The following is a 24,811-nucleotide window of genomic DNA, read 5'->3' on the forward strand; positions in this document are numbered from 1 at the left end:
CGGGGCGGGGGTTGGTACTGGAGGGGAAGCAGGGCTGGGAGTTGGTACTGGAGGGGAAGCAGGGCTGGGAGTTGGTACTGGAGGGGAAGCAGGGCTGGGAGTTGGTACTGGAGGGGAAGCAGGGCTGGGAGATGGTACTGGAGGGGAAGCAGGGCTGGGAGTTGGTACTGGAGGGGAAGAAGGGCTGGGAGATGGTACTGGAGGGGAAGCAGGGCTGGGAGTTGCTACTGGAGGGGAAGCAGGGCTGGGAGTTGGTACTGGAGGGCAAGCAGGGCTGGGAGATGGTACTGGAGGGGGAGCAGGGATGGGAGTTGGGACTGGAGGGGAAGCAGGGCTGGGAGTTGGTAATGGAGGGGAAGGGGGGCTGGGAGTTGGTACTGGAGGGGAAGCAGGGCTGGGAGTTGGTACTGGAGGGGAAGCAGGGCTGGGGGTTGGTACTGGAGGGGAAGCAGGGCTGGGAGATGGTACTGGAGGGGGAGCAGGGATGGGAGTTGCGACTGGAGGGGAAGCAGGGCTGGCAGTTGGTACTGGAGGGGAAGCAGGGCTGGGAGATGGTACTGGAGGGGGAGCAGGGATGGGAGTTGGGACTGGAGGGGAAGCAGGGCTGGGAGTTGGTACTGGAGGGGAAGCAGGGCTGGGAGATGGTACTGGAGGGGGGAGCAGGCATGGGAGTTGGTACTGGAGGGGAAGCAGGGCTGGGAGTTGGTACTGGAGGGGAAGCAGGGCTGGGAGATGGTACTGGAGGGGGAGCAGGGATGGGAGTTGGGACTGGAGGGGAAGCAGTGCTGGGAGTTGGTACTGGAGGGGAAGCAGTGCTGGGAGTTGGTACTGGAGGGGAAGCAGGGCTGGAAGTTGGTACTGGAGGGGAAGCAGGGCTGGGAGTTGGTACTGGAGGGGAAGCAGGGCTGGGAGATGGTACTGGAGGGGGAGCAGGGATGGGAGTTGGGACTGGAGGGGAAGCAGGGCTGGGAGTTGGTACTGGAGGGGAAGCAGGGCTGGGAGTTGGTACTGAAGGGGAAGCAGGTTTGGGAGTTAAGACTGGAGGGCAAGCAGGGCTGGGAGATGGTACTGGAGGGGAAGCAGGGCTGGGAGTTGGTACTGGAGGGGTAGCAGGGCTGGGAGTTGCTACTGGAGGGGAAGCAGGGCTGGGAGTTGGTACTGGGGGGAAGCAGGGCTGGGAGTTGGTACTGGAGGGGAAGCAGGGCTGGGAGATGGTACTGGAGGGGAAGCAGGGCTGGGAGTTGGTACTGAAGGGGAAGCAGGGCTGGGAGCTGGTACTGGAGGGGAAGCAGGGCTCGGAGTTGCTACTGGAGGGGAAGCAGGGCTGGGAGTTGGTACTGGAGGGGAAGCAGTGCTGGGATATGGTACTGGAGGGGGAGCAGGGATGGGAGTTGGGACTGGAGGGGAAGCAGGGCTGGGAGTTGGTACTGGAGGGGAAGCAGGGCTGGGAGATGGTACTGGAGGGGAAGCAGGGCTGTTAGTTGCTACTGGAGGGGAAGCAGGGCTGGGAGTTGGTACTGGAGGGGAAGCAGGCTGGGAGATGGTACTGTAGGGGGAGCAGGGATGGGAGTTGGGACTGGAGGGGAAGCAGGGCTGGGGGTTGGTACTGGAGGGGAAGCAGGGCTGGGAGTTGGTACTGGAGGGGAAGCAGGGCTGGGAGTTGGTACTGGAGGGGAAGCAGGGCTGGGAGTTGGTACTGGAGGGGAAGCAGGGCTGGGAGATGGTACTGGAGGGGAAGCAGGGCTGGGAGTTGGTACTGGAGGGGAAGAAGGGCTGGGAGATGGTACTGGAGGGGAAGCAGGGCTGGGAGTTGCTACTGGAGGGGAAGCAGGGCTGGGAGTTGGTACTGGAGGGCAAGCAGGGCTGGGAGATGGTACTGGAGGGGGAGCAGGGATGGGAGTTGGGACTGGAGGGGAAGCAGGGCTGGGAGTTGGTAATGGAGGGGAAGGGGGGCTGGGAGTTGGTACTGGAGGGGAAGCAGGGCTGGGAGTTGGTACTGGAGGGGAAGCAGGGCTGGGGGTTGGTACTGGAGGGGAAGCAGGGCTGGGAGATGGTACTGGAGGGGGAGCAGGGATGGGAGTTGCGACTGGAGGGGAAGCAGGGCTGGCAGTTGGTACTGGAGGGGAAGCAGGGCTGGGAGATGGTACTGGAGGGGGAGCAGGGATGGGAGTTGGGACTGGAGGGGAAGCAGGGCTGGGAGTTGGTACTGGAGGGGAAGCAGGGCTGGGAGATGGTACTGGAGGGGGGAGCAGGCATGGGAGTTGGTACTGGAGGGGAAGCAGGGCTGGGAGTTGGTACTGAAGGGGAAGCAGGTTTGGGAGTTAAGACTGGAGGGGAAGCAGGGCTGGGAGATGGTACTGGAGGGGAAGCAGGGCTGGGAGTTGGTACTGGAGGGGTAGCAGGGCTGGGAGATGGTACTGGAGGGGAAGCAGGGCTGGGAGATGGTACTGGAGGGGAAGCAGGTTTGGGAGTTAAGATTGGAGGGGAAGCAAGGCTAGGAGTTGGTACTGGAAGGGAAGCAGGGCGGGGAGTTGGTACTGGAGGGGAAGCAGGGCTGGGAGATGGTACTGGAGGGGAAGCAGGGCTGGGAGTTGGTACTGAAGGGGAAGCAGGGCTGGGAGTTGGTACTGGAGGGGAAGCAGGGCTGGGAGATGGTACTGGAGGGGAAGCAGGGCTGGGAGTTGCTACTGGAGGGGAAGCAGGGCTGGGAGTTGGTACTGGAGGGGAAGCAGGGCTGGGAGATGGTACTGGAGGGGAAGCAGGGCTGGGAGTTGGTACTGGAGGGGAAGCAGGGCTGGGAGTTGGTACTGGAGGGGAAGCAGGGATGGGAGTTGGTACTGGAGGGGAAGCAGGGCTGGGAGATGGTACTGGAGGGGAAGCAGGGCTGGGAGATGGTACTGGAGGGGAAGCAGGGCTGGGAGATGGTACTGGAGGGGAAGCAGGGCTGGGAGTTGTTACTGGAGGGGAAGCAGGGCTGGGAGTTGGTACTGGAGGGGAAGCAGGGCTGGGAGATGGTACTGGAGGGGGAGCAGGGATGGGAGTTGGGACTGGAGGGGAAGCAGTGCTGGGAGTTGGTACTGGAGGGGAAGCAGTGCTGGGAGTTGGTACTGGAGGGGAAGCAGGGCTGGAAGTTGGTACTGGAGGGGAAGCAGGGCTGGGAGTTGGTACTGGAGGGGAAGCAGGGCTGGGAGATGGTACTGGAGGGGGAGCAGGGATGGGAGTTGGGACTGGAGGGGAAGCAGGGCTGGGAGTTGGTACTGGAGGGGAAGCAGGGCTGGGAGATGGTACTGGAGGGGGGAGCAGGCATGAGAGTTGGTACTGGAGGGGAAGCAGGGCTGGGAGTTGGTACTGGAGGGGAAGCAGGTTTGGGAGTTAAGATTGGAGGGAAGCAGGGCTAGGAGTTGGTCCTGGAGGGGAAGCAGGGCTGGGATTTGGTACAAACAATGAATGTCCGCGTATGTGAATTATAATAAAAACATGAAATAAATGTCACAAACCACATACATTGTTCCTTTGAGTGAACTCCTGAACTTCGTTAATATCCATGTACTGATAGCCCACTATAACATCAATTGGTTTATGTACAGTTAGTGAACTGAGGACATTGGGAACACACTGAGATACCTTCCGTTGGTCACATAATACGTACCAAGAGAAGCAATACCAGAGCCAGGACATTTGGCATTGCCTAGTTTCACACAGCACTCATAACTGAGGCACCCTCAATGTAAAAGACTCACAAAGATGGAATAATACATTACCATTTCATGTTCTGTGATGGAAACACCAGGGGATTTCGGGGATACTGGAATCAAAGCAGCAGCCTCTTCTGTGGCATTCCTCTGAGCTGATGGTTGGAAACCCACATTCTTTTCTTTCTCTTGGTTTCATTAAACATTTACGCAGAACTGACAAAAAGCAAAATATGTGTACACATTAAAAAATGTTGCGTTGCATTTGTACGAAGACATATAAAGTGTCAATTACCAGGTTCTAGGGCGGGTTCATCAGTAACTTCCCAGAAGTCCAGACAAAAGTGAGCCTGAGCAAAGCTAGCGCCTTTCAAGGGTGCTAAAGGTGACCTTTGCTAATGTTTCTGAAAAGTTCCCTTTGGTGAATGGGTGCGCACAGCAGTACAAATGCCATACCACGGTACAATATGGAGGGACTGGAACCACCCAAATGCCAGTCTAGCCACAGAATAACACTTAACATGCTTTCATCATAAATAACCAGAACCAAATGACATCCTACAGTAAAAAACGACTAAAGTGGTGGCAACAAAATGCCAGCCTCGCAAAGTAATAACCCTTATCATGCTTGATTTATCATAAATGCCCAGTAATAAATGTTATAACACAGTACAAAATAGCAAGACTGCACCAAATACCACTGTAGCCACCTAATAACACTTATCATGCTTGCTTTATCATAAATGCCATGCAAGAGGAAGGACATGTAACCAGACTGGCAGCAGCAATGCAGTCCAGTCTAGACAATTAACAAAACTTGTCATGCCAACATAGTGACTGTTTTTATATGGCTAGACAGGAGTGAGTTGCTCTCCTCCCTGCCACCCCTACAGCTGCATCCCTCCTCTGTACCCCTCTGTATCCTGCTCACATTATAATGTTTAATTATCTGGACAATTTCTCACGTGTCTTAGAACAGATGTTCGAGAAATGTCCCCTTCCTCCTTATGCAACACTGAATTGGGCACGCTACTGGAGTAGGCATTATCAACATACCATGTGCTATGGAATAGTAGCACCAGATCTCCTCCGGGTGGCTTGAATCATAGCAACAGCCTCGCGATAAGCACTCCTCGGCCGCGATGCCTCGGAACCCGCAGTCCGTTCTTTGTTTCGGTTGCAGGGCACATTGCCTTTTATCTGTTAAAGGAAGGACAGAAGAAGCTTTATCTACGCTTCACGACAACCTTCAACGGTTACTCGTGCATTTAAAAAAGGGACGCGCCAGATTCAACAGATACATAGAAATGTAACATGTGTATTGTAAATCGTCACTGAGATGGGCTGGCTGATTGTCTGACTCTCCTTTCATAATGTCAACCTCTGTGTTTCTATCGGCGCCAACATGCGGGCAACGAAGGAAGATACACGCAGTCATCAATGTTTTCTTCATTCACAAAATGTTGCAATTTTCTTGGATGATATTTCAGGGCAGAGCGGCAAACACTTTGACAGTATAGAGTAGTGTGAAAAACATAAAGAAATATGCCAGTCTCAGTGACCCAACATAACGTTCATGTATTAAGCGACCTGATATTGTTTTTAAATACTTGTGCATGAGGTTGGCCAAATAGCATGTCATGATGATATTTGTTGATAGTACTGCACATTGCAAAAAGCAGGATTTATCTAAGATCTACGCTTGCATTTGATTAGTTTTGTTCCCCAGTGTGCATTTCCAATGGGCCAAGGCCTGCATGCCCATTGCCCTTGCTTACCAAACCCTGCATGCCCATTAGGGAGCAGGCTGGGGAATTCCACCTCTGAATGAGTGTATGGGGCAATCCTGCGCCTCCCTGCACATTCAAGCTGCCTGGGGTAGTGCATCAGAAGCACGCCAGCTTGAACCAACTAAGTGTTCTTTGTATCCTGGTTTCTGTTCATGCTGCGGGAGCCGGATTTCTTTTGGGAGGCACTGTTGGTAAGCAGTATACAGACGGGGCAGAAGGTAAGATTAAGAGGTGTACTTTAATGTATGTGTGTTTGTGTATATGTAAGTAAGCGAGAGTGAATGAGCGAATGAATGCTCTGTGTGAATGACCAGGTATCTGAATGTTGCTTTTTTGCGTGCTTGTGTTTGTACTGGCAGGTGTTTTTTCCCGGTGTTCGTGCAGGGGTGAGGGGGATTGAGAGGGACTTCAACATGGCATTTTTAATGGGCATCTATTAATAAGCAAGCATGCATGTTTTTACAACTGGCATTTTGGTTCAGCCAATCTAGGTATTTCTTACTGCAGCATGGCATTTTTTATTGGGCACCTATAGATAAAGTAAGCCTGATTAGTGTTATTAGCTCACTAAAATGCCCTTTTGGTGCAGCCATTCTTGCTATTATTTCTTACTATGGCATAGCATTTTTTTCTGGGCATCTGCGACATGATATCATGATATTTGTGGATACACTGGAATTTTGGTGCAGCCATTGTATCCATTTCTTACTTTGGCGTGGCATTTTCTTCGCAGCATCTTTGATAAAGCAAGCATGATATGTGTTATTATGTGGCTAAACTGGCATTTTGGTGCAGCCAGTATAACTTTTTCTTTGGCATGGCATGTGTTTTATTCAGCAACTATGATAAAGTAAGAATGAAAGTGTTTGCGTTATAATGGTTATTAAGAAGCTAGACTGGCATTTTGGTGCAGTCAGTCTAACTATTTTATACTTTGACATGACATTTTTTACTGGCTATCTATGATAAAGCAAGCACGCTATGTGTTATTATGTGGCTAGAATGGCATTTTGATGTAGCCAGTGTAGGTATTTCTTACTTTGGAATGCAAGTGTTTGTTGGGCATCTATTATAAAGCAAGCATGATATGTGATATTTCCTGGCTAGGCTGGACTTTTTTTGTCACTGGCATATTTTGGTGCAGCTAGTCCGGCCATAATTTATTACTGTGGCATGCCATTTCTTCTGGGCATCAAGATTACAGCAAACATAAGTGTTATTATGCGACTAAACTGGCCTACCTTGGTGCAGCCAGCATGGACATGTTTTCATATTGTGGCATGGTATTTTTAATGGAAAAGCTAACAGGGATATGTTCTTACATGGGGATACTGCCATATTTTGCCAGAACCAGCATTGAAATGTGTTATTATGATATCATTAACGGCATTATGTACATAGCAATCATGAGTTTGTTCTTACATGGAATACTTGTATATATTGGTGCAGGCAGCATGGAAATGTATTGGCACAGCCAGGGTGAAGATGCTTTCATAGTGGCATGTATTGGGGACAAAGGCATCATGAATATGCTTTGAGAAAGCCTCCTGCGCACTGTTGGTTACTTGCATCGACTTGATTTTTTCATGAGTGACCCTACAATTTCAATTTCAAACTGTCTTTTTATGCCATTTTTATAGAACGTGTGATGTAAAAGGCACAATATTAAACCATTATTTAAAATAAAATCTCGGCGACGGTGGGGCTGGGGTGGTGGGGGTCCCAGTCTGCCATTGGTTGGTTTAGGATCCTTTGCTCTGCTTTGTCACTTTGACATATTGTGGGAAATATTTAAGCCCCTCCAATTTAAATATTCACCAGCCGCCACTGGGTATAACAATCAGTATACACATAAAAAGCGAACTAAAGCCTTTAAGGGTGGCTTTAAGGTAGAATGGCCCGTCTAAAAGAAGATAATAGCCGCACAGACAGGATTAATACAAGTACCCCCCACTCCCAACAGACACAGGGGCCGAAACATATGTCGACCATCTCTGAGGCCTGACTCAAGAGCCTCATTCACCTTGGAGTCCAGACTCTCGGGGTCTCTAACAAAACATTTTCTTAGGACTCTTTGTATGACTTTGTCTTCTAATGTCACTATCTAAAAATAAGAAGTGTCCTGAAGAATAAGGCGTCTGCCTGTTTTTTGCTCTGCATGACCAATTGAAAAACACCATGTGCGTTGTACAAGAATGTAAGCCACGTACTAACCCCACCAGAAATACATGACTCTGATGTACAAAAAGAAGTCAAACAGTACTTTTTTGGTTTATAATCTATAATCAAATAAATCTGTTTTTTACCCACGTTTTGTTTTAAGAATTGAGTAAATACATTTTGAAATAACTGTTGTTATACAGTGATAAATTATAATTATACACAGTATAAAGGTGTTGGCTGATACCAGTAGAGTGGACGAAGGGAGGGGTAACCAATTCACTTCTTTTTTGTACATACTTTATAATCTTCCCACAGTTGTACTGGTCCCCCGATAACATAAATAGGGAAGTACCCAATTAGAGACTGCTAGTACCAAACACATACACACCCTACATTGCAAATCATAGGACCTTTTCCCCGTGTTACTGGGGGCTCTGGTCAAGTCCTAGGCATTAGCTTTAATTTAGTCAACTCTCTTCATTTAAAATGACCCAAAACTACATCTCCCAAAATACATCTGATGGAACGATGAAAGATCAGGACTGGGGCACGGTGCCCCTGATGACATGGAGTGTTCAGGTAAGCTTTCAGATAAACCAAGTCACGACCATATAAAACTCTTTAAGAAACTCCAAATACCTACTTAACAAATATTTTACTAGCCATGTGAGAATGAGGTCAAACATAGTAGCAAAATAATCTGTGCAATACTTTGTAACTCGATCTGCTAAAAGAAAAGTGTCCAGAAGTTGAGAGAATCGCCATCTGGGTTGAACCAATATCATCAAAGACAATTGCCTGAACACCAACCTAGCTAGCCACAACAACTGCAAGCTTAAGGGAGATGTTCCCCTCTAGGAACCAGACCACTGGAAGGCTTGAAAATGAAGCGGCACTCAAAGACTAAACCAGGAAACAGGCCTTCTCTTGCTATGCCCCAGCCTATGGAACACCACCCCTGTCTCAATCAGGGCCACTCCACTGCTCCTGCAGTTCAGAAAGGAACTTAAGAAAGTGCTCTTCAGGCAATGTCTAGGGGGTCACTCAGGACCCTCTACTCCTAGCTGCGTACAGCCCATTGGTGTGGGATATCCAAGATACTATAACATGTAACCTCCCCTTCCATCAACCTCTCTTAACCACACATTACTGGTACCAGGCTATGTTGCTTTGTACTAAATACCCCCAAATACAAATATACATAAGAGCATATATAAAGATAATAATAAAGGTTTCCCAAAGAAACACTTCCCTGTTCTGATACATCTATGAACATCTAACTACAGAAATAAGAATCCCTGGAAAGGTCCACACATCAAATTACTAAACGATTTTACAACCAAAACTAGTAAAAGCCTGACTAGATCCAAAAGCCTTAGAATAATGGATACAATAAAAAAGGAAAAGCTCTGAGCATTTGCTTCAACGTTACTGCAGGAATATATGTGTGTCCGCATTGGTTCTTAAACCATATGGCCACCAGTGTTGCATTTATTTGGAATACACATTTTCGATCTGAAGCAGTCATTGTACAATGAGCACAGTTAGAGGAGTTCCCAAATGCAGTTGTGATGTAATGCAATATCTTGAAGAGCACAGTCTTTGCTAATGTGGTTGCCTCTTTGCACAATGTTCTGTAAGAGATGAGGGAAGTTAGCGAGAGGAGAGGGAGTGGCCAAATGCAAAACCTAATGTGTTGATGAAGGAGGATTGGAAGAACTGGTTTCTCCTGTGCTGATCTGTCTCTAGGTGGGTAGTGATCAAGGCCCTTTGGGTATGCGTATTCGGGATGGGCTCCCAAGCGAGGGCATCTTGTCTGGGTCATTCCTAGTGAGGTCTGCCCTCATAGTGAGGATGGGCTTGGGAATTGCTGGAGGACTGTAGGGGGTAGGTTGGTCGGAGAAGTGTAGCGTTTGGGTGTCGCTGGTCTGAGGCAGGTCAAGGAGAAGTAGCAGGCATCTCGGGATGGGGATAGGGAGCTGATGTGTATAATGTAAGGTGGAAAGTGGAATGGTGAGCGTGTTAGTTAGGGGGAGGGATTGTCAAACGCAGGTCCTATACTCATGGGGGCTTGCTAGGTCAAAGAGTCTTGGCTAGAATAAGGTCTGCTTAGTTGTATTTATAGGAGGGGGAACCCAGGAACCAGTTGTCCCTTGTGCACTCAGTATGTGATGGTATAGAGGTACTGAACTGAGTAGTGTTCAGTCGCTTTGCAATCATAGAATGTGAGGTGTTCTGTTGTTCCAGAATGCAATTCTGGTATGTTTGTCCCTAGCCCATTGACCAGGCACCCCTGACGAATCTGATCGCTATGAGTTCGGTACTTTCTAAAGAAGGTTCCATCAGAGCCTATATACCATGCTCCTTGGAGACGTAGCGCCTATATACCTTGCTGCTTGGAGAAGAAGCACCTATATACCTTGCTCCCTGGAGAAGTAGAGCCTATATACCTTGCTCCTTGGAGAAGTAGCACTTATATACCTTGCTGCTTGGAGAAGAAGCGCCTATATACCTTGCTCCTTGGAGAAGTAGCACCTATATATCTTTCTCCTAGGAGAAGAATCGCCTGTATACCTTGCTCCTTGGAGAAGTAGCGCCTATATATCTTTCTCCTTGGAGAAGAATCGCCTGTATACCTTGCTCCTTGGAGAAGTAGCACCAGATCACCTCCGGGATGCTGGAGTCGAAGCAGCAGCCCTTTGAGTTGCACTCCTTGGCACTGATCCCCTTGTAGCCGCACTCTCGTCGCTGGGTCGGTGTCAGCACACACTGGTTCTTATCTGTTTCAAACAAAGTACATTTGTAAATCTCTGAACAGGGAGGCCTGTGATTTCTGTAGCCATCTGTAAAGCCAGCAAAGGTCTGCTCCTCTCTTCATGCTTCTAACTGTTGCAAAGATGGTCCCCGACAGGCATCATTTAACCAATTGACAAACAAATAGCCTTCACATTGTTACCTTATTTTCAAGTAGCAAATTGCAAATTGCTACTGGGCAAATTGCACCTGGTCCAGAAAAAAAGAGAAACCAGCTATTGTGACTGGTTGCATTGAAATTGCGTGTCCGTAGTTTGCGCTGTAATGATGCGTGGTGCAGTCCCGCAGGCCTGCGACTTTACGGACCTCTGAGGGACTGGAGGAGGGGAAATGGCGACGCGAATGCAAATGACAGACACTCATCACTCACCAACACGCACACACCTGCAAAGGCACGCGGGGATGCGGATTCCATAAGAAATGACACGCATTGGCTCTCGTAGGAATGTGTTCCGGTTCCTTCCTGCAGTAACTCAGATTGGGAACAAAGGCACCCGTTTTTAAAAATGTTTTCCCTGAAAGTGGTTCGTTTCTCCCAAACTTCACAGAAATATTGATAAAATATGCCTTTCCTCTTTTAACTTTCCGTCTTACATTTTTCTAGTAGTTTCCCCCCGTGATTTGTTTTTTTATGAATCAGGCCCACTTGCGCACACACATGTAGTGGGCGTGCATTGTGCATGATGTCGGCGTGATTCTGTGTGAATCGCCATGCACATGCAATTTCTATGAGGATGCAATCACAAATTCTGCCTGTAGCACTTTGCCTGCGCAAATGTGTTCATTTGTGAATTTGCCTGATTAATTCAGCTTTTCGCTTTGGTAAATACATTGGGATGATTCAAAAAGAAATACATGTGCACGCACAGAGTGCGGTAGTTGCAGTTTGCGTTGAGAACCACACGCTCTTCTTCCCTTTTAGATATTATCGGCTTCATTACAGGTTTGGCGGTATTTTGTGGTAAATGCTCCCAAACGAAGTTACCAAAATTACAATTGGTGGTCGGGGGTGAAGTCCCCATCTTTTGGAGTCCATCAGACTCCATAGGGAGTTTGGCTGAATTACCGCTGCGGGTAATTCTGCTGGCAGTAAATCAGCTGATTTTTTAATTTTTGGGCAGAAAGGTGGAGGACTTACCTCCAGCATTGTGCTGGAAGAAAATCCTCCACCTCACCACCAAAGTTGTGGTATAACAGGGTGGTAATGCAGTGGCCCTTACCTCCAGCATCATGCTGGAGGTAAGCCCTTCCCCTTACCACTAAAGTTGTGGTATAACAGGCGGTAATGAAGTGGCCCTTACCTCCAGCATTATGCTGAAAACCCTCCCCCTTACCACCAAAGTTGTGGTATAACGGGGCAGTAATGCATTGGCCCTTACCTCCAGCATTATGCTGGAGGAAAGCCCTCCCCCTTACCACCAAAGTTGTGGTATAACAGGCGGTAATGCAGTGTCCCTTACCTCCAGCATCATACTGCAGGAAAATCCTACCCCCTTACCACCAATGTTGTAGTTTGCCGGTGAGGTAATGCAGCAGTAATACAGTGGCCCTTACCTCCAGCATTATGCTGCATGAAGGTCCTCTACCTCACCACCAAAGTTGTAGTACGGCAGTGCTGTAATGCTTTTTCCTGCACTGCCATACTCATAATGGGGCCCTTACCTCCAGCATTTTGATGGAGGAAAATTCTCCACCATACCACTAAATTTGTAGTACGGTGGTGCGGTAATGCAGCAGTAAGCTAGTGCTAACAGAGTTACAGCTGTCCTTTTTCCGCACCTAGATCTTCTCTGACCAGAACATTATGGAGATGCATTGTCTCCAAAATGGCTGACCCTTTCCTTATTAAGGCCCCCTTCAATGTGTGCTGAGAATGCATTGTATTTTCTTTGCAGGCATGCTACTTGGTACCGTTGAGCAGTCCATGTGGCTGAAATGTGGTGCCCGCCTACCGGGGGGCAGACACCACTGATTTTTGGGGAATTCTGGAACAGTGTATCTTGCGTTCCCCCTCTCCCCTTTCATGATACCCATGTAGGAACCTGTTCAAGATAAAAAGTCAGGCCCTGAAGTGTGGGCAGCACTGCAGGGCACTGGAGATCTGGCAGGAAGGTGGATAGGATTATTTCAGTCAGGTGACCTCTTTCCTGATGAAATCGCTGTTCAGCAGCTTTTTAAGAAAGAGGAGACAAAGGGGGGGGGAGTCAAGTGTAACAGACAGCCGAAAACAATTACATTTACAATGTCTATTCACCTGTGCTGTTAAGCTAAGAGGCAATGTCACTTTTATTAGGCTAAAGAATGTCACGCAGGTCATACACAGCAATTGTTTATGCAGACCAGGGGCCTGATTCACAGAGCGTTTTCCTATGGCATTGCGCCATTGAAAAAAAGCATCTGTGAATCAGGCCCTTAGAGTAATTTCTGTGAATACCTAATGCCTTACGCAGTAGCCCTGGGGGCCACATGTCGCCATCTTGAATGTCGCATGAAAAAGAGCATAGGCCTGCCATCGTGTTCAATCATATGATGCCACTTCCTGTGATGTCATTGACCGGTCAAAGTATCAAATTGTGTCACTTTTACTACTACTATTATGGTAACATGGAACAAATGACCATGTACTGGAAACAATGAAAACAATCATTGCCAATGCCAATAGTTGTAGCTTTTGTGTAGACATTGGAAAGGCATTTGGCAGGCCCTGCCGTGATGGTGCTAACTGGTCATACATGGTAACTGCTAGAAAATGGTGCAAGCACCTGGATATATAATAGCAGTGATGGCAAATCCCAAAATAATGCATATACATAATCCAAAACGGATGGCTTTGCCTATACTTGTTTTTAACAGGACGTCAGTGAATGACACACATAGTGCTTATAAATCCAGTGACAGAGGGCAGACCTGGTGAAGACATGTTTATTACATGAGTAACACCATCACAGCTTCAACTAAGTCATTAACTCTCAGAAGACTGCTTTGAAAAATGCTGTCAGGCACTTCGAGCACAATTCTTGATGGTAAGGCTTAATAAAAAAAAAGGTAGCTCAAAGAGATCCCAGGAGCGTGTGTTTTGGGCGAAGAGGGGAAGGAAATGGCTGGGAATGGCCATATGGATTAGCATGGCAATAGGTAGTCAAAGGTAAATAGCCAAACAACACCTATAAACATTGTTTACCCCCTCACATGCCATCTTCCCCTAGCTGTACTCTATTGCAACAGTTTCGGCCTATAGGTGGTGGTGAAGCACCACCTTATAGCCAAAACTAAAAATGCTGAAATAACCACCTGGGCATGTGCTCCCCTACCTTGTATGCGGGAATAGTAGCACCAGTTCCCTCCAGGACTGCTGGAGTCGAAGCAGCACCCTCTTCTGTTGCACTCTTCAGCACTGATGCCACTGTAGCCACAATCTGTCCTCTGCTTGAGGCTCAGCGCGCACTGTTCAGTATCTGTTTAAAACAAAGCAAATTCCCCAAGCATTGAGCAAGCAAAGTATTCACATAGGCAACATTCCCCTGGAAAGAGTTTAGAGCAAGTTTACCACTCTGGAAAACAAACATACATTCAGAAGCAGCCAGCATTATGAGCCTGCTGAATGTGTTTGATTGTGAATAAGGCTCCTTTGTATGGTATCTAATTTTTCAACATTTCCACCTGTATTTAGCTATATATTTTCTTTTGTCATTTTATCTTTATTTATACACATTTATATTTGCTCTGTTAAAAAAAATTGCAACTAGCGTTTTTCTGCATATATTCAAATAAAAAATGTTGCCCTTTGATGCCTGTTATTGAAAGCTGTGTTTTTGGACATCAAGCCAAGATCCATTGTCACCTTAAAAACAAGGAGCTGCTCCTCATGTGGTTGTGCCCTTTAAACATTTTCAAAGAGCAACAAATAATGTGTTTAGCTTCTCCATTGGCCTGCAAGGAATAACTGCCAACCTGACGAGCTAATCAAGACTCAATCATTCTGCTTTTTTTTATGTTTTTACAAGTAAAATAGAGTATTTTTTGTCTCTATTTATATGTAAAAATCAGTAAAAACAGAAAACTGGGAGCCATATTTATTTATGTTTAATTGATGTCAGAATCTTAGTTTATTAAAACTTTAGACAACTTTTTAAAATGATACAGATATCAATGTTATCCATTACCCTTAATACACAAAAAGAAGGAAAGAAAACTAAACAATTCATTAACATCAAATGAGCTATTCAAATATTGACATATCGAAGTACATGTAGGAAATGCCAAAGCAGAGCAATTTTTGAATTATATGCATTTTCACCTGAAATAGAACGAACAATAATCAAAAAGCGAATAAATGCTAAAATTCATGAAGTTTGGTTTACGTTTAAAATTGTAGCCAAAAACTTTCCCCAAAGACACCTCAGAATAGAAAAATCGCCCAAATAAAGAAGCATGTAATTCATAAGTAGAAGCACAATTAATTAGGAGATGTTTAAGGTTTCTTTTGCAGACTGAAGCTTACACAATCTTCAATGCCTTTCGACTTTAAGGATATTTCGAATCAGACTCCATATCTGTAGAGTGCTGAGTACATTCAATTTAAAACCCATATAAAAGCGAAACCTTGGGTTCAGAAATGTCATGACATATTTAGACAAAAAATCATAGAACTTATGAATCTTTCCAAAATTCCAAACATAGTTTATAGCTCAAAATTGCTGCATTATCCTTGCACCAATCGAATAAACCCATTTTTTAAGAGCATCAGTATTGTCAATTAGGAGATTTCTGTCCAGATTTACATTAGCAAGCACAGTGTCACACGATTTACATTAGCAAGCACTGTGTCACACTCATTAGTGAATTAGTTGAGAGTTGCACATCACAGTGTTCTCATAAGAACATGTCACTCAGAGAACTGAGAACCCAGTGGAGGATCCAAGATTTTCCTGAAAAGTTTCTGGTTTAGCCAGCAAATTTACGATCCCAAAGATTGTAAGCACAATTTGTGCCGGATTAAGACAAAAAGCACAGATAAAGGCAAGCCTAATGTTTTTTTTTTCTTTTCCAGAAGCTGACTTCTACAGTATGTAATGTTACCCAATCAGGTGAATAAAACTCTAAACTATATACAATTGTTAGTAAAACCTTCCCTATGTGAAATCTTAAGGGAATAAGCGAAACGTATGGAATTAAAAGTACATCTTGTGCACTTGAGTGTACAGGGGTGCACGTTTTATCTCAGTTCTTGAACCAAAGTCATTCTTTCCTCTATCTATTTATTTATTTATTTGCCTATTTATGCATTTAAATAGAATTTTTGTTCAGCGATGGCCCTACTCAGAGGGTCTTGTTGCCCTTTACAAGGGCAACATATTTGGGTGGTAGATTGGGATAGACAAGCGGTAGCACAGGAGAGTAATTTAAGCACAATTCTCTTGGGTAAAGGAAGCTAGTGGAGCTGGGAAAGAGCTGTGGTTATGTGTAAATGTTTGGGAAGGTGGAGAATGTGAGCCTTGCTGCTGCGTTTTGTATGGCTTGCAGGGGGCCAGGGTAGTGCTGGGGGAGTCAAGTGAGGAGGCGTTACCATAGTCCAGATTGGACAGAACCAGTGCTTGGACTGCGGTGCAGAAGTTGTCAATGGGAAGGATGTGTCTTCTCTTGTGTAGGAGGTGCAGTTGTAGATTGCATGTTTTGGGGACAGCAGCTATGTGGGGTATGATGGGGCATATAGTGAAGCCAAGGGATTTGACAGGTGTGATGAGGGTTGTCTGTTGTGAGTTCTTTGACCCAGGGGGTGAGGTTGGATTTGTGCCTGGGGCAGATCAGAAGGCTTTTCGTTTTGGGAGGATTGAGCTTGAGGAAGTGGGTGGCCATCCCGGTGGTGATGGTGGAGATGGTGGAGAGACAGGTTTCGAGTATGTGGAGTTGTGAAGGAGATGAGCAGTGGAAGTATATTTGTGTGTCACCTGTGTATTACGGACATTGTGTTTGCTAAGGGTCTGCCCAAGGAATTCTATATATAGGTTGAAGAAGAGAGAGTGGAGACGAGGAGGATCCTTGCCAGACCCCATTCTTGACAGGGGTGAGATTGATGAGGGGGCATGAAGACAACGTGTTTTCTGTCATTGAGAAAGGAGATGAACCAGTCGAGGATGGTGCCTGAGAGTTTCATCCTGTGGGAAAGGATGGTCAGTGGAATCAGAATGGTGTGGTTGATGGTGTACAAGGCTGCTGAGAGGACGAGGAGTAGGAGTAGGGATGTGTGCCCCATGGCTGTGATATTGTGGAAGTGAAGTGTAGAAGTATCTGTGCTGTGTACACGTTGAAGGCCAGATTGGGAGGGGTTGAGGAGGTTGTTTGTGGTGATGTGTTGTGGGAGTTGGGTTGTGATGAAGTGTCCATGATTCTGACGATTTATTGCAGGATAGGATGGTGTGGTAGTTTTTGAGGAGTGTGGGGTCAAGAGACGCTTTTTTAAGGAAGGGGAAGATTTCTCCAGTTTTGAGTGGAGAGTGGATAGCACCATTTGAGAGACAGGATCTGCATTTTCAAGTTAGTGTGCAGCCTTTCTTTGGTAGTAAGGGTCATGGGTGTGTCTCTGTCGATGGAGTAATAGGTGTCCCCTGTGGTGGCATGTGGGGGGTGGATGTGAGAGAACAGAGGCGAGGACTTGTCTGATGTGTATTTTAGAGTTCAAGTAGTCCATGTGGGAGTTGCATACTGAAGTGGATGCGGCTGTGGAAAGTGTGAATGATGATTTGGAGAAGAACTTGATGATGTCGAAAAGTGTATGTGTCCGATTGGTAGTATATTGGAGTTCTTGGAGTTAGTGTGTGGGTTTGGCATGGAATATGGCTGTTTTGTATTTGATGCAGCAGTGTTTGAATGGTGTCCTGGTGGTGGGACACTGGATTTGTATTCATACTTGATAGAGCAGAGGGAACTGTTGAACCATGATTCATGGTGGCAGTTTTCAGGATTTTTGTGATTTGAGGGGTGCAATTTTATCGAGGGCCAGTGTGATGATGGTGCTGTAATTGTTGAGGGGAATGGAGGGATGTTTGCATGGGGAACAGTGGGGGTAGTATGAGCGGTGCAAAGAAGACTGTGGGGGTCATTCTGACCCTGACGGTAAGGGGTTAACGGCGCCGGTAAAGGTGCCAGATCCGTCAACCCCTTACCGCCCTATTACGAGTCTGCTCACGGGAACCCGCTAAGGACGTCTGGTAAAACGAGCCGTCCTTAGCATGGTCCCCCGAGCAGACAAAGATGCTAACAAGATGCTAACAACGGTGCCGGAGCCGTCAACCCCTTAGCGGCCTATTACGAGTCTGCTTGCCAGAACTCGCTAAGGACGCCTGCTAAATCCAGGTGTCCTTAGCGGGTCCCGCGAGCAGACCAAGATGCTGACAACCGGCCCATTATTAATGGGCCCGTTGTTAGCATCCTCCCCATTCGCATTGAGCCCTATGGGGACTCAAATGGGAATAGGGATGGGTTCCTTGAATGAGGAATTACCAGGCCCTCCAAGGTCGGAATGGCCCGCTAATTCCTCATTGAAGGAACCCGGACCCGGCCCGGTAAGGGGGTAGCCATGCCGCTAATAACGGCATGGTTACCTCCTACCTCGTAATGACCCCCTGTGTCTGTAATGTGTTTGGTTTGTCTGGCTGGGGCAATAGGGTTGGGTAATCCTGTGTGGTGAAGAGAGCTTGAATGTGATTGCTAAATGGTCAGACCGTGACACCCATTTTGATTTTCCGCAGATAAATTATTTTGCTTGAAATTAAAAGGCCATGGGTGTTGCCAGCTGAGTGTGTGTGCGTAGATGACACGTTTTGTGAGGTCATAGAGGATGAGTGGAATGATGATAATCTTTAGTGAGGGGTTATTGTTTGGAGGGGATCTAACAGAGTTGAAATCACCAAGGTTGATATTGGTGCCGGGGGAGCTGTGGTTGTTAGCTGCAAAGTCAGTGCAGTCAGTGTGGAAGTTGGGATTGTCTTTTGCAGGGGGCTAAACGAGATGGATAAGGGTGGGGTGTGGATGTAATGGAGGCGAGCAAGTCAGAGGGAGCACTTCAAATGAAATGTATGGGTGTGTGTGTGGGTGGTTGCTAAGTGTGATGGACCCTTTGTAAATCTCGGCGATGCCACCTCCTTGTTTGTGTGGGCTTTCTCTGTGGTGGATGAGATAGCATGGTAGAAGGATGTCATAGATAATAGGAGCTGGGTGGGATTTGAGTCATATTTCTGTTAGAAAGAATATGCCTTGGGAGTGTGTGCTAATAAGCCAGTTGATTTCATGCTTGTGAGCAGGTGCGACGTGTCAGTTGAGTGTACATGATTAGTTGTTTAAGAGGAGTGCTGTGTTGGAGTTTGATTTGAATGTGGTTTGTGTGCTTGATTTTTGTCATGTTTTTGACAAACAGTGGCAAACAGAGGTTAACAGGGGACATAGAATAAAGCAGAAAAAGATAACTGCAGGAGCCCTTAGCTCTGTCTGCCCCTTGTTCTGGACGCCCTAGGGAACGTGCTCAAATTCCCAAAGTAACCCGGAAGTAGTTCAGCAGGAAACAGATATAAGCAGGAGCCAAGAAGTCGGTCCTATTTTGCCAGTAGAAGCAGCAGCGGATTACAGAATGCAGGTAAGGAGATGGAGGAGGAGCTGCAAAGAGCGGTACCACACTACAAAGTGGAACTCTCTAAGACTAGGCTCTTTGTATGACTGGTCTTCTGGCACAACCATAAGCGGCTGCACACATTGTATGCTTCCTTGTAATTTTTAATGTATGTGATCACTATGTAATCGATCACTTTGCACTAAGTACCCTTGTGGGGCCGCATTATTGTAACCCTGAATCATGCCTTCATCCATGTCGTCACAGCGCCTCGATGCCCGAGGGCTGTAGAGCGCTCTATAAATATAAATAAATAAAATGAGGGGGGGTATTAATAGCTACCCCTAGCTGTGGATGAAAGAGAGAATGCAGTCAGATACACTGCAGGAGCGCGTTTTAAAAGGGCTGCTAGCGCAAGCATGTTGGGGGAGGGGGCTTCAGGCTGCAAAATAATATTGAACTATTATTTGTTTTAGTGTCAAGAAGGAAAGGTGAAAAGGAATTTCTCCATGTGAGTCTTTGCTATGAAAATATGTATTTTCATTGTACAGTGGTAGAACACCAGATTTGCCTATCACGTTTCATATATGATACAAGCGCAGCTTATTGTCATTGGATACTATTTTTCATACAATGTACCCTTAACAAGCGATGTCCTTATTCACTGGGTGTCATTGATGCAACAGTGTTTTTTGCAATGGTGCAGTAAATTACTACCAAATCCATATCACTCCCACTTTCACAAATGGGTGACAGGGTGTCACAGACTGTTGTCTTAGCATGTTTTTTTTCATCAAATACTATCCTACCCCTAGAAGAGATGTCCTTATTCTGAGGGTTGAGTAAATGATGATAAAGGTTTGTTTAATGCTAATTGCTTCCAAATCCAAGTTACTTCCACTATCACTTTGCGCCTTGAAACACTTGTGTATAGGCGCGTTATAAATGCCATATCATATAATATCATACAGGTTATAGCAGAGAGGTGTCAAATTAACAGCAATGCTGCTGTGGCAAGTTATGCTGTTAGTCAGAAGGTGTAATAAATATTGCTCATTCCTGCCAAGTCCCCAGTACCTGCGCCCTCCATTAGAGTGCCCTAGAAAGGCCCAAAGCTGGTGGTATTAAAACATAGCTGTCAATCGTGCTTATGAACTTTAGTTGGGTGAAAAGTAAGACAATACATGCGAAAATCCCATGTGTAAAAAGTAGCGATAATGCAGACAACACCAAAATATTGACAGAAATTCTGCAAGTCAGAAAATACTGCTGATGTGTGATCTGCTACCATTTAAGTTGTCTGAAAATGAAACAAGTATTGGCAAAGCCAACATTTTGGGCATTTCTATAATCTGACCCCGTTTCGACTCTTCGTAAATTTTTAACATTATGCATATTACATTTTACAGTTTTGCACACATTATTTGCATAAAAACATAATAATATGTTTCTAGTTGTCTATGTCTTTTTTTATTTTTTACGAAAGAAACACAAAGCAGTCACATTCTCCAACCATTTACTGTAGGTAGCCGGCAGCATGTCACTGGCTAACCACCCACCTGTGCACGGTATTATTTACAGAAGTCAGCATCAATAGATTTAAAGTGTAGGGAAGTGTATATTTCCAATACATTGAAATCATTTTTCTGAACATTTAATTTCAGCAAAGATAGGTCCCTAAGTATGAGCTTAATCAAAGGCAGGTGTATCATTAGGTTAACCTCTTTAAGACACTAGCTTTGCAATCTGCTTTCATACAAATACATCATGGCTAAGAAGTTGTACCAAAAGCAGCTTAATGTCCCAATGAACCCATTAACTTTCTGACAGTCCCTTTCCGAGGCAGAAACCCCAACCTAGAGAGCAGATATTGGGAAATCACACCATAACATGTCCAAGTGATATGTGATGCCAAACTCGTAATCCTAAACCTGGCTGCCTGCCTGAGTCCAGAGCTCCAACCACAATGCCACGGTACTCAAAGGTAGCGGTCTACATTCAATTACATCCATAGATCAGCTTGTGCTAAGAAGGGTAGTGAGTATGAAATGGAGCACATTGTTAGTGACACTACAAGATATGCTGAGGTAGGCCGGTGTCTCAGAAGCTATGCCAGGTGTTGCTTTGTTTCCCCCTAAAATGACATTGCTTTGATAACTTGGGGGCCAATCATCCAATCATCCCCTTTACCTTCCCCTATAATGGTTGGATACAGGGTCAGCGTCTCCTTCTTTGCTACTGCAGCTCTCTCCTGGGTATGGCGGCTATGCCACTAAGCCTGTTGCTTCTCACTGCAGCCACAGGTAGGTGGGTGAAGTTTGGGTCAGCCCTCAGATTTTCTGTTACTGATCCCTCGCAAGTTCTGGTGCAGGCTACTGCGCGGCATCAGGCGCCCCTTCTGTGCTGTCCACCTTCTCTGTGAACTGCTGAAACCATTTTCTCTAGACTAAATAGTTGCCCTGTCATAGAGTCAAGGTTTCTATTTAGAAGGAAGGGCATTTTTATCTCTACAATTCTCTCTTTTATAGGATGGGTGTTAAACCTGAAGAATGTTAATAGTAAAACTCCATGATGCAGATGGAAACATGTTTATTGGAGGATGACAATGAAAATAGAATGACTTCCCCAACACTACCAATGCCACCCATCTCCTCCTCAGCAACAGTTGACTGAGTCATCTGCTTCCAACAACCCCCAGCATTCCAGATCCAACCTCCATGCCATGCACACTCTAAACATGCACAGCGGACTTCCCCCTCAACCCCATTCAAACCCTGTTCAGCAACTCTAACACGCATTCACACTACTCTGCCTGATACACCCTGTTCCTGCTGAGGTCTCATGGGTCTGGTATCCGTCGGCAGGATCTAAAGGTAGATGTTGCTACTCACGCTCGTGTGTGGTCACACATCGCACCCAACCACCAGCTGTTCATGTTGTGGTTTCTACATACAGGTGCTTCCTCACTGAGCACACATGAGTGCCCTTTCAAAGGTTGTAGTCTGTCTGCTGCTTTTCAGAAGGTTGTGATTGGCAGCTGCTGTTGGAAGGGTTCCACATTCTTACTCCTTGAGACCTCCAATGTGTCGGGCACAGCCCTATTATTTGAACCCACCCAAAGTCAAGCCCACGCATCTCATCAACAGCAGCCCAGCACTACAGACCTTGCCGGATGGTCTTCCTTCTATCCTGCGACCTTCCATTACATCTGTCTAACCCAGGGCAGCACATGTGTGCTCAGTGAATGTGTACAGCAATGCAAGTAACTTTGCAAAAGACACCAGCAAAAGGAAGGCTCACATCCCACGTACAGCTGCTCCAGCATCATTTGGGTTTGCTGCCTAAGGGGGAGATATCATGATCTCACAGTTACGTTCTATTACTTCCTACCTTATCGTTCGAGGGTAACCCTCACAGCATTCCCTTACCGGCATTCCCATCTCCTTTCTACCAACAAATTCTCCCCAGCCCACACCCTTGATATGTTCAAGTTTCCAGCACCCCCTTTGTTGTGACTGGTGTTCTCCTCTCATGGCCCTGTAATCTGCTGTTAATGCCCTATTTGCCATTCCTTGTAGTACTTTCCCGGTCAATCTTCGCCTGTTTCAGCTGCCTGCTGCCGAGGTGGCCATTGGGTTTAAGCAGCAGGGGCCTTTGCTGCCCCCACTTTTTCTTCCTTCGGGAGGAGGGGTTCTGCTTTTGTCTGACTGCCGCCTCGACAGACAGGGTAATAGTTAAAGTGGCGCGTTCCTCCACATAAGAATTAGCAAACGCACAACCCCATTTGGTAATGCCACATTATATCGTATCATATCAAGTGGGCAGGAAGAGAACTGGCCAATCATCGGTGGAAGGGAGGTTTGCTGACGCAACATTTCCACATCTGTTGCGACCCGTTGCTTTCCTCAGATTAGTCTCCACATCCACCGTTGAAAGACGGGCTACATTAGAGGGCTGTGTGCAGTAGTGGACTTCTTCTCTTTCTGATCTGGCTTTGGAAAGCTCTGACAAGCTGGCTCTCCCATGGAAATTTGATAAGGAATACTTCCCAGAACTTATGTGCATACACCACTTACTAAATGAGCTTGAAGAAATCAGTATCCCTCAGGCTCTCAAGACTCATCACTTATTGAACACCCTCTAAGAATAAGTATTAGCATCCGGGGTGTGTGTCACAGCCAATCAGGCTGCTCAGCTCGCAGGTTGAATCCCACGATCCATGCCCGCTTTCTGAGAAACGTGGAGGCTGCTCGCACCTGCCCTGCCATTTTCCCTTACCTCCCTCTCCCACCGTCCCTTCGCCCTCACCCCTCCCCACCCCACTTACCTTATTTCTCTGGTGGTGGTATCACTGTCACCGCCACTTCCTAGGCTGCCATGGAAATGGAAAAGGGGCTCCCGCCTTCCATCTCCATGGTAGCCATCTTGTAAGCATTTTGTTTGAATGACCATGACGCAGCAAGCGATCCCATTCCTTCGGACAAAATACATTGCTGCCAGCACCCTGGGTTTTCAGATTGAAAACCAGGGGTACTAAAAGCAATAAAACCTGATCCGACCGGATCAATAATTATTTATTGCAACAATGTTTAATGGAAAACATTCCTAGAATTAGTGTCAATATATTTGTAGAAGAACAGAGGGATTTTTGATCAACAAATATTCATTTCTTTTTTTCCAAGTAGGTAATCGCAACAACAGTCACATATCGAGGGGTGGGGGGTTTGTTAAGAAAACAATCTCAGAAACTTTTAACATCTCATTACCCCACATACTCTTTCATCCTAGGCAGGCGGCCATTGATGGATTGATAATGCCTTTTCTGTGGTGAACAAGTGGACAGCGATGGATTAATAATGCCTTCTCTGATGGATTAATAATGCCTTCTCTGGGGTGAGAAAGTATGAGAGACAGTAATGGCAGCTAGTTTACCTGCCCTGCGGGAGTGGAAGCACCAAATGGTCCCAGCGGCGCTTGCGTCGAAGCAGCAGCTCCTCTTCTTGCACTCCTTGGCGCTGATGCCCGGGTAGCCGCACTCTCTTCTCTCTTTTACCGCCACGGAGCATTCTTGATGATGTAACACTGTAACAGAAAGTGACGATAATAAGAACCTTTCCACTCTTTGATATTATAGGCAAATGAGACATTTTAATGTAAGAAAGTGAAACTTTTGCTTTTCACTTATATGCAAGATCTTTCTTTGGAGGGTCATGCTTAAGAGAAACACTGGGCCTCATTACACGGAAGGCGGTAAACCAAGGTGGTCCATGCCGGTAAATTACCGGCACCGCCTTGGAGGAAGGGGGAATTACCGCCCTATTCTAAGGTTGGCGGGCGGTAATTCCCCCTTCCTCCATTGCCCTTCCCCATTCCCATTTTTGCCCCATAGGGCATAATGGGAATGGGGAAGGTGCTAATTACGGTTGCGCAAATTGCGGTACCGTAATTAGCACCCTGGTCCCTTTGCGGGTTCGTTTTTTAACGCCTCCTAAAAGCAGGCATTAAAGTACCAACCCGCAAAGGGACCTCGTAATAAGGCGGTAAGGGTTAACGGTCACCTGCAATGTTCCCTCTTATTATTTTTTTCTATGTGCGGAACCGGTTGGCTGTTGTGCGCACATTATTTTCCATGTGCGCAACTGACTAATGAGGTAAGCCAGTTTGTGAGCTACCGTCGCAGAAGAGAGTTTGCAAAGGAATTTCCTCTACCCAGCCACTGCAATTCTTTAAAAATCTTTTTCCAAATACAT

General features: G+C 46.4%; 1 protein-coding gene and 1 long non-coding RNA gene across 2 annotated transcripts in view; one reads left to right on the top strand and one right to left on the bottom strand.

Annotated features, from left to right (window-relative positions):
- The window catches only part of LOC138526527 (putative gastrointestinal growth factor xP4), a 62,029-nt gene that overhangs the window by 18,786 nt on the left and 18,432 nt on the right, over positions 1–24,811 (bottom strand). The window contains exons 2-6 of the mRNA XM_069637333.1: positions 23,994–24,143; positions 13,771–13,914; positions 10,282–10,425; positions 4,749–4,892; positions 3,762–3,908 (exon numbers count right to left, since the gene is read on the bottom strand). Of these exons, the coding sequence (XP_069493434.1) occupies positions 3,766–3,908; positions 4,749–4,892; positions 10,282–10,425; positions 13,771–13,914; positions 23,994–24,143 (725 nt within the window). The 3' untranslated portion in view covers positions 3,762–3,765. The remainder of the gene's footprint in view (positions 1–3,761; positions 3,909–4,748; positions 4,893–10,281; positions 10,426–13,770; positions 13,915–23,993; positions 24,144–24,811) is intronic.
- The window catches only part of LOC138526529 (uncharacterized), a 58,812-nt gene continuing 39,566 nt past the window's right edge, over positions 5,566–24,811 (top strand). The window contains exons 1-2 of the long non-coding RNA XR_011283610.1: positions 5,566–5,700; positions 15,510–15,546. This is a non-coding gene — a long non-coding RNA (uncharacterized lncRNA). The remainder of the gene's footprint in view (positions 5,701–15,509; positions 15,547–24,811) is intronic.

The sequence above is a fragment of the Ambystoma mexicanum genome, chromosome 7p (genome assembly GCF_040938575.1).
Source record: "Ambystoma mexicanum isolate Mex_15411 chromosome 7p, UKY_AmexF1_1, whole genome shotgun sequence".
NCBI classification, from domain to species: domain Eukaryota; kingdom Metazoa; phylum Chordata; class Amphibia; order Caudata; family Ambystomatidae; genus Ambystoma; species Ambystoma mexicanum.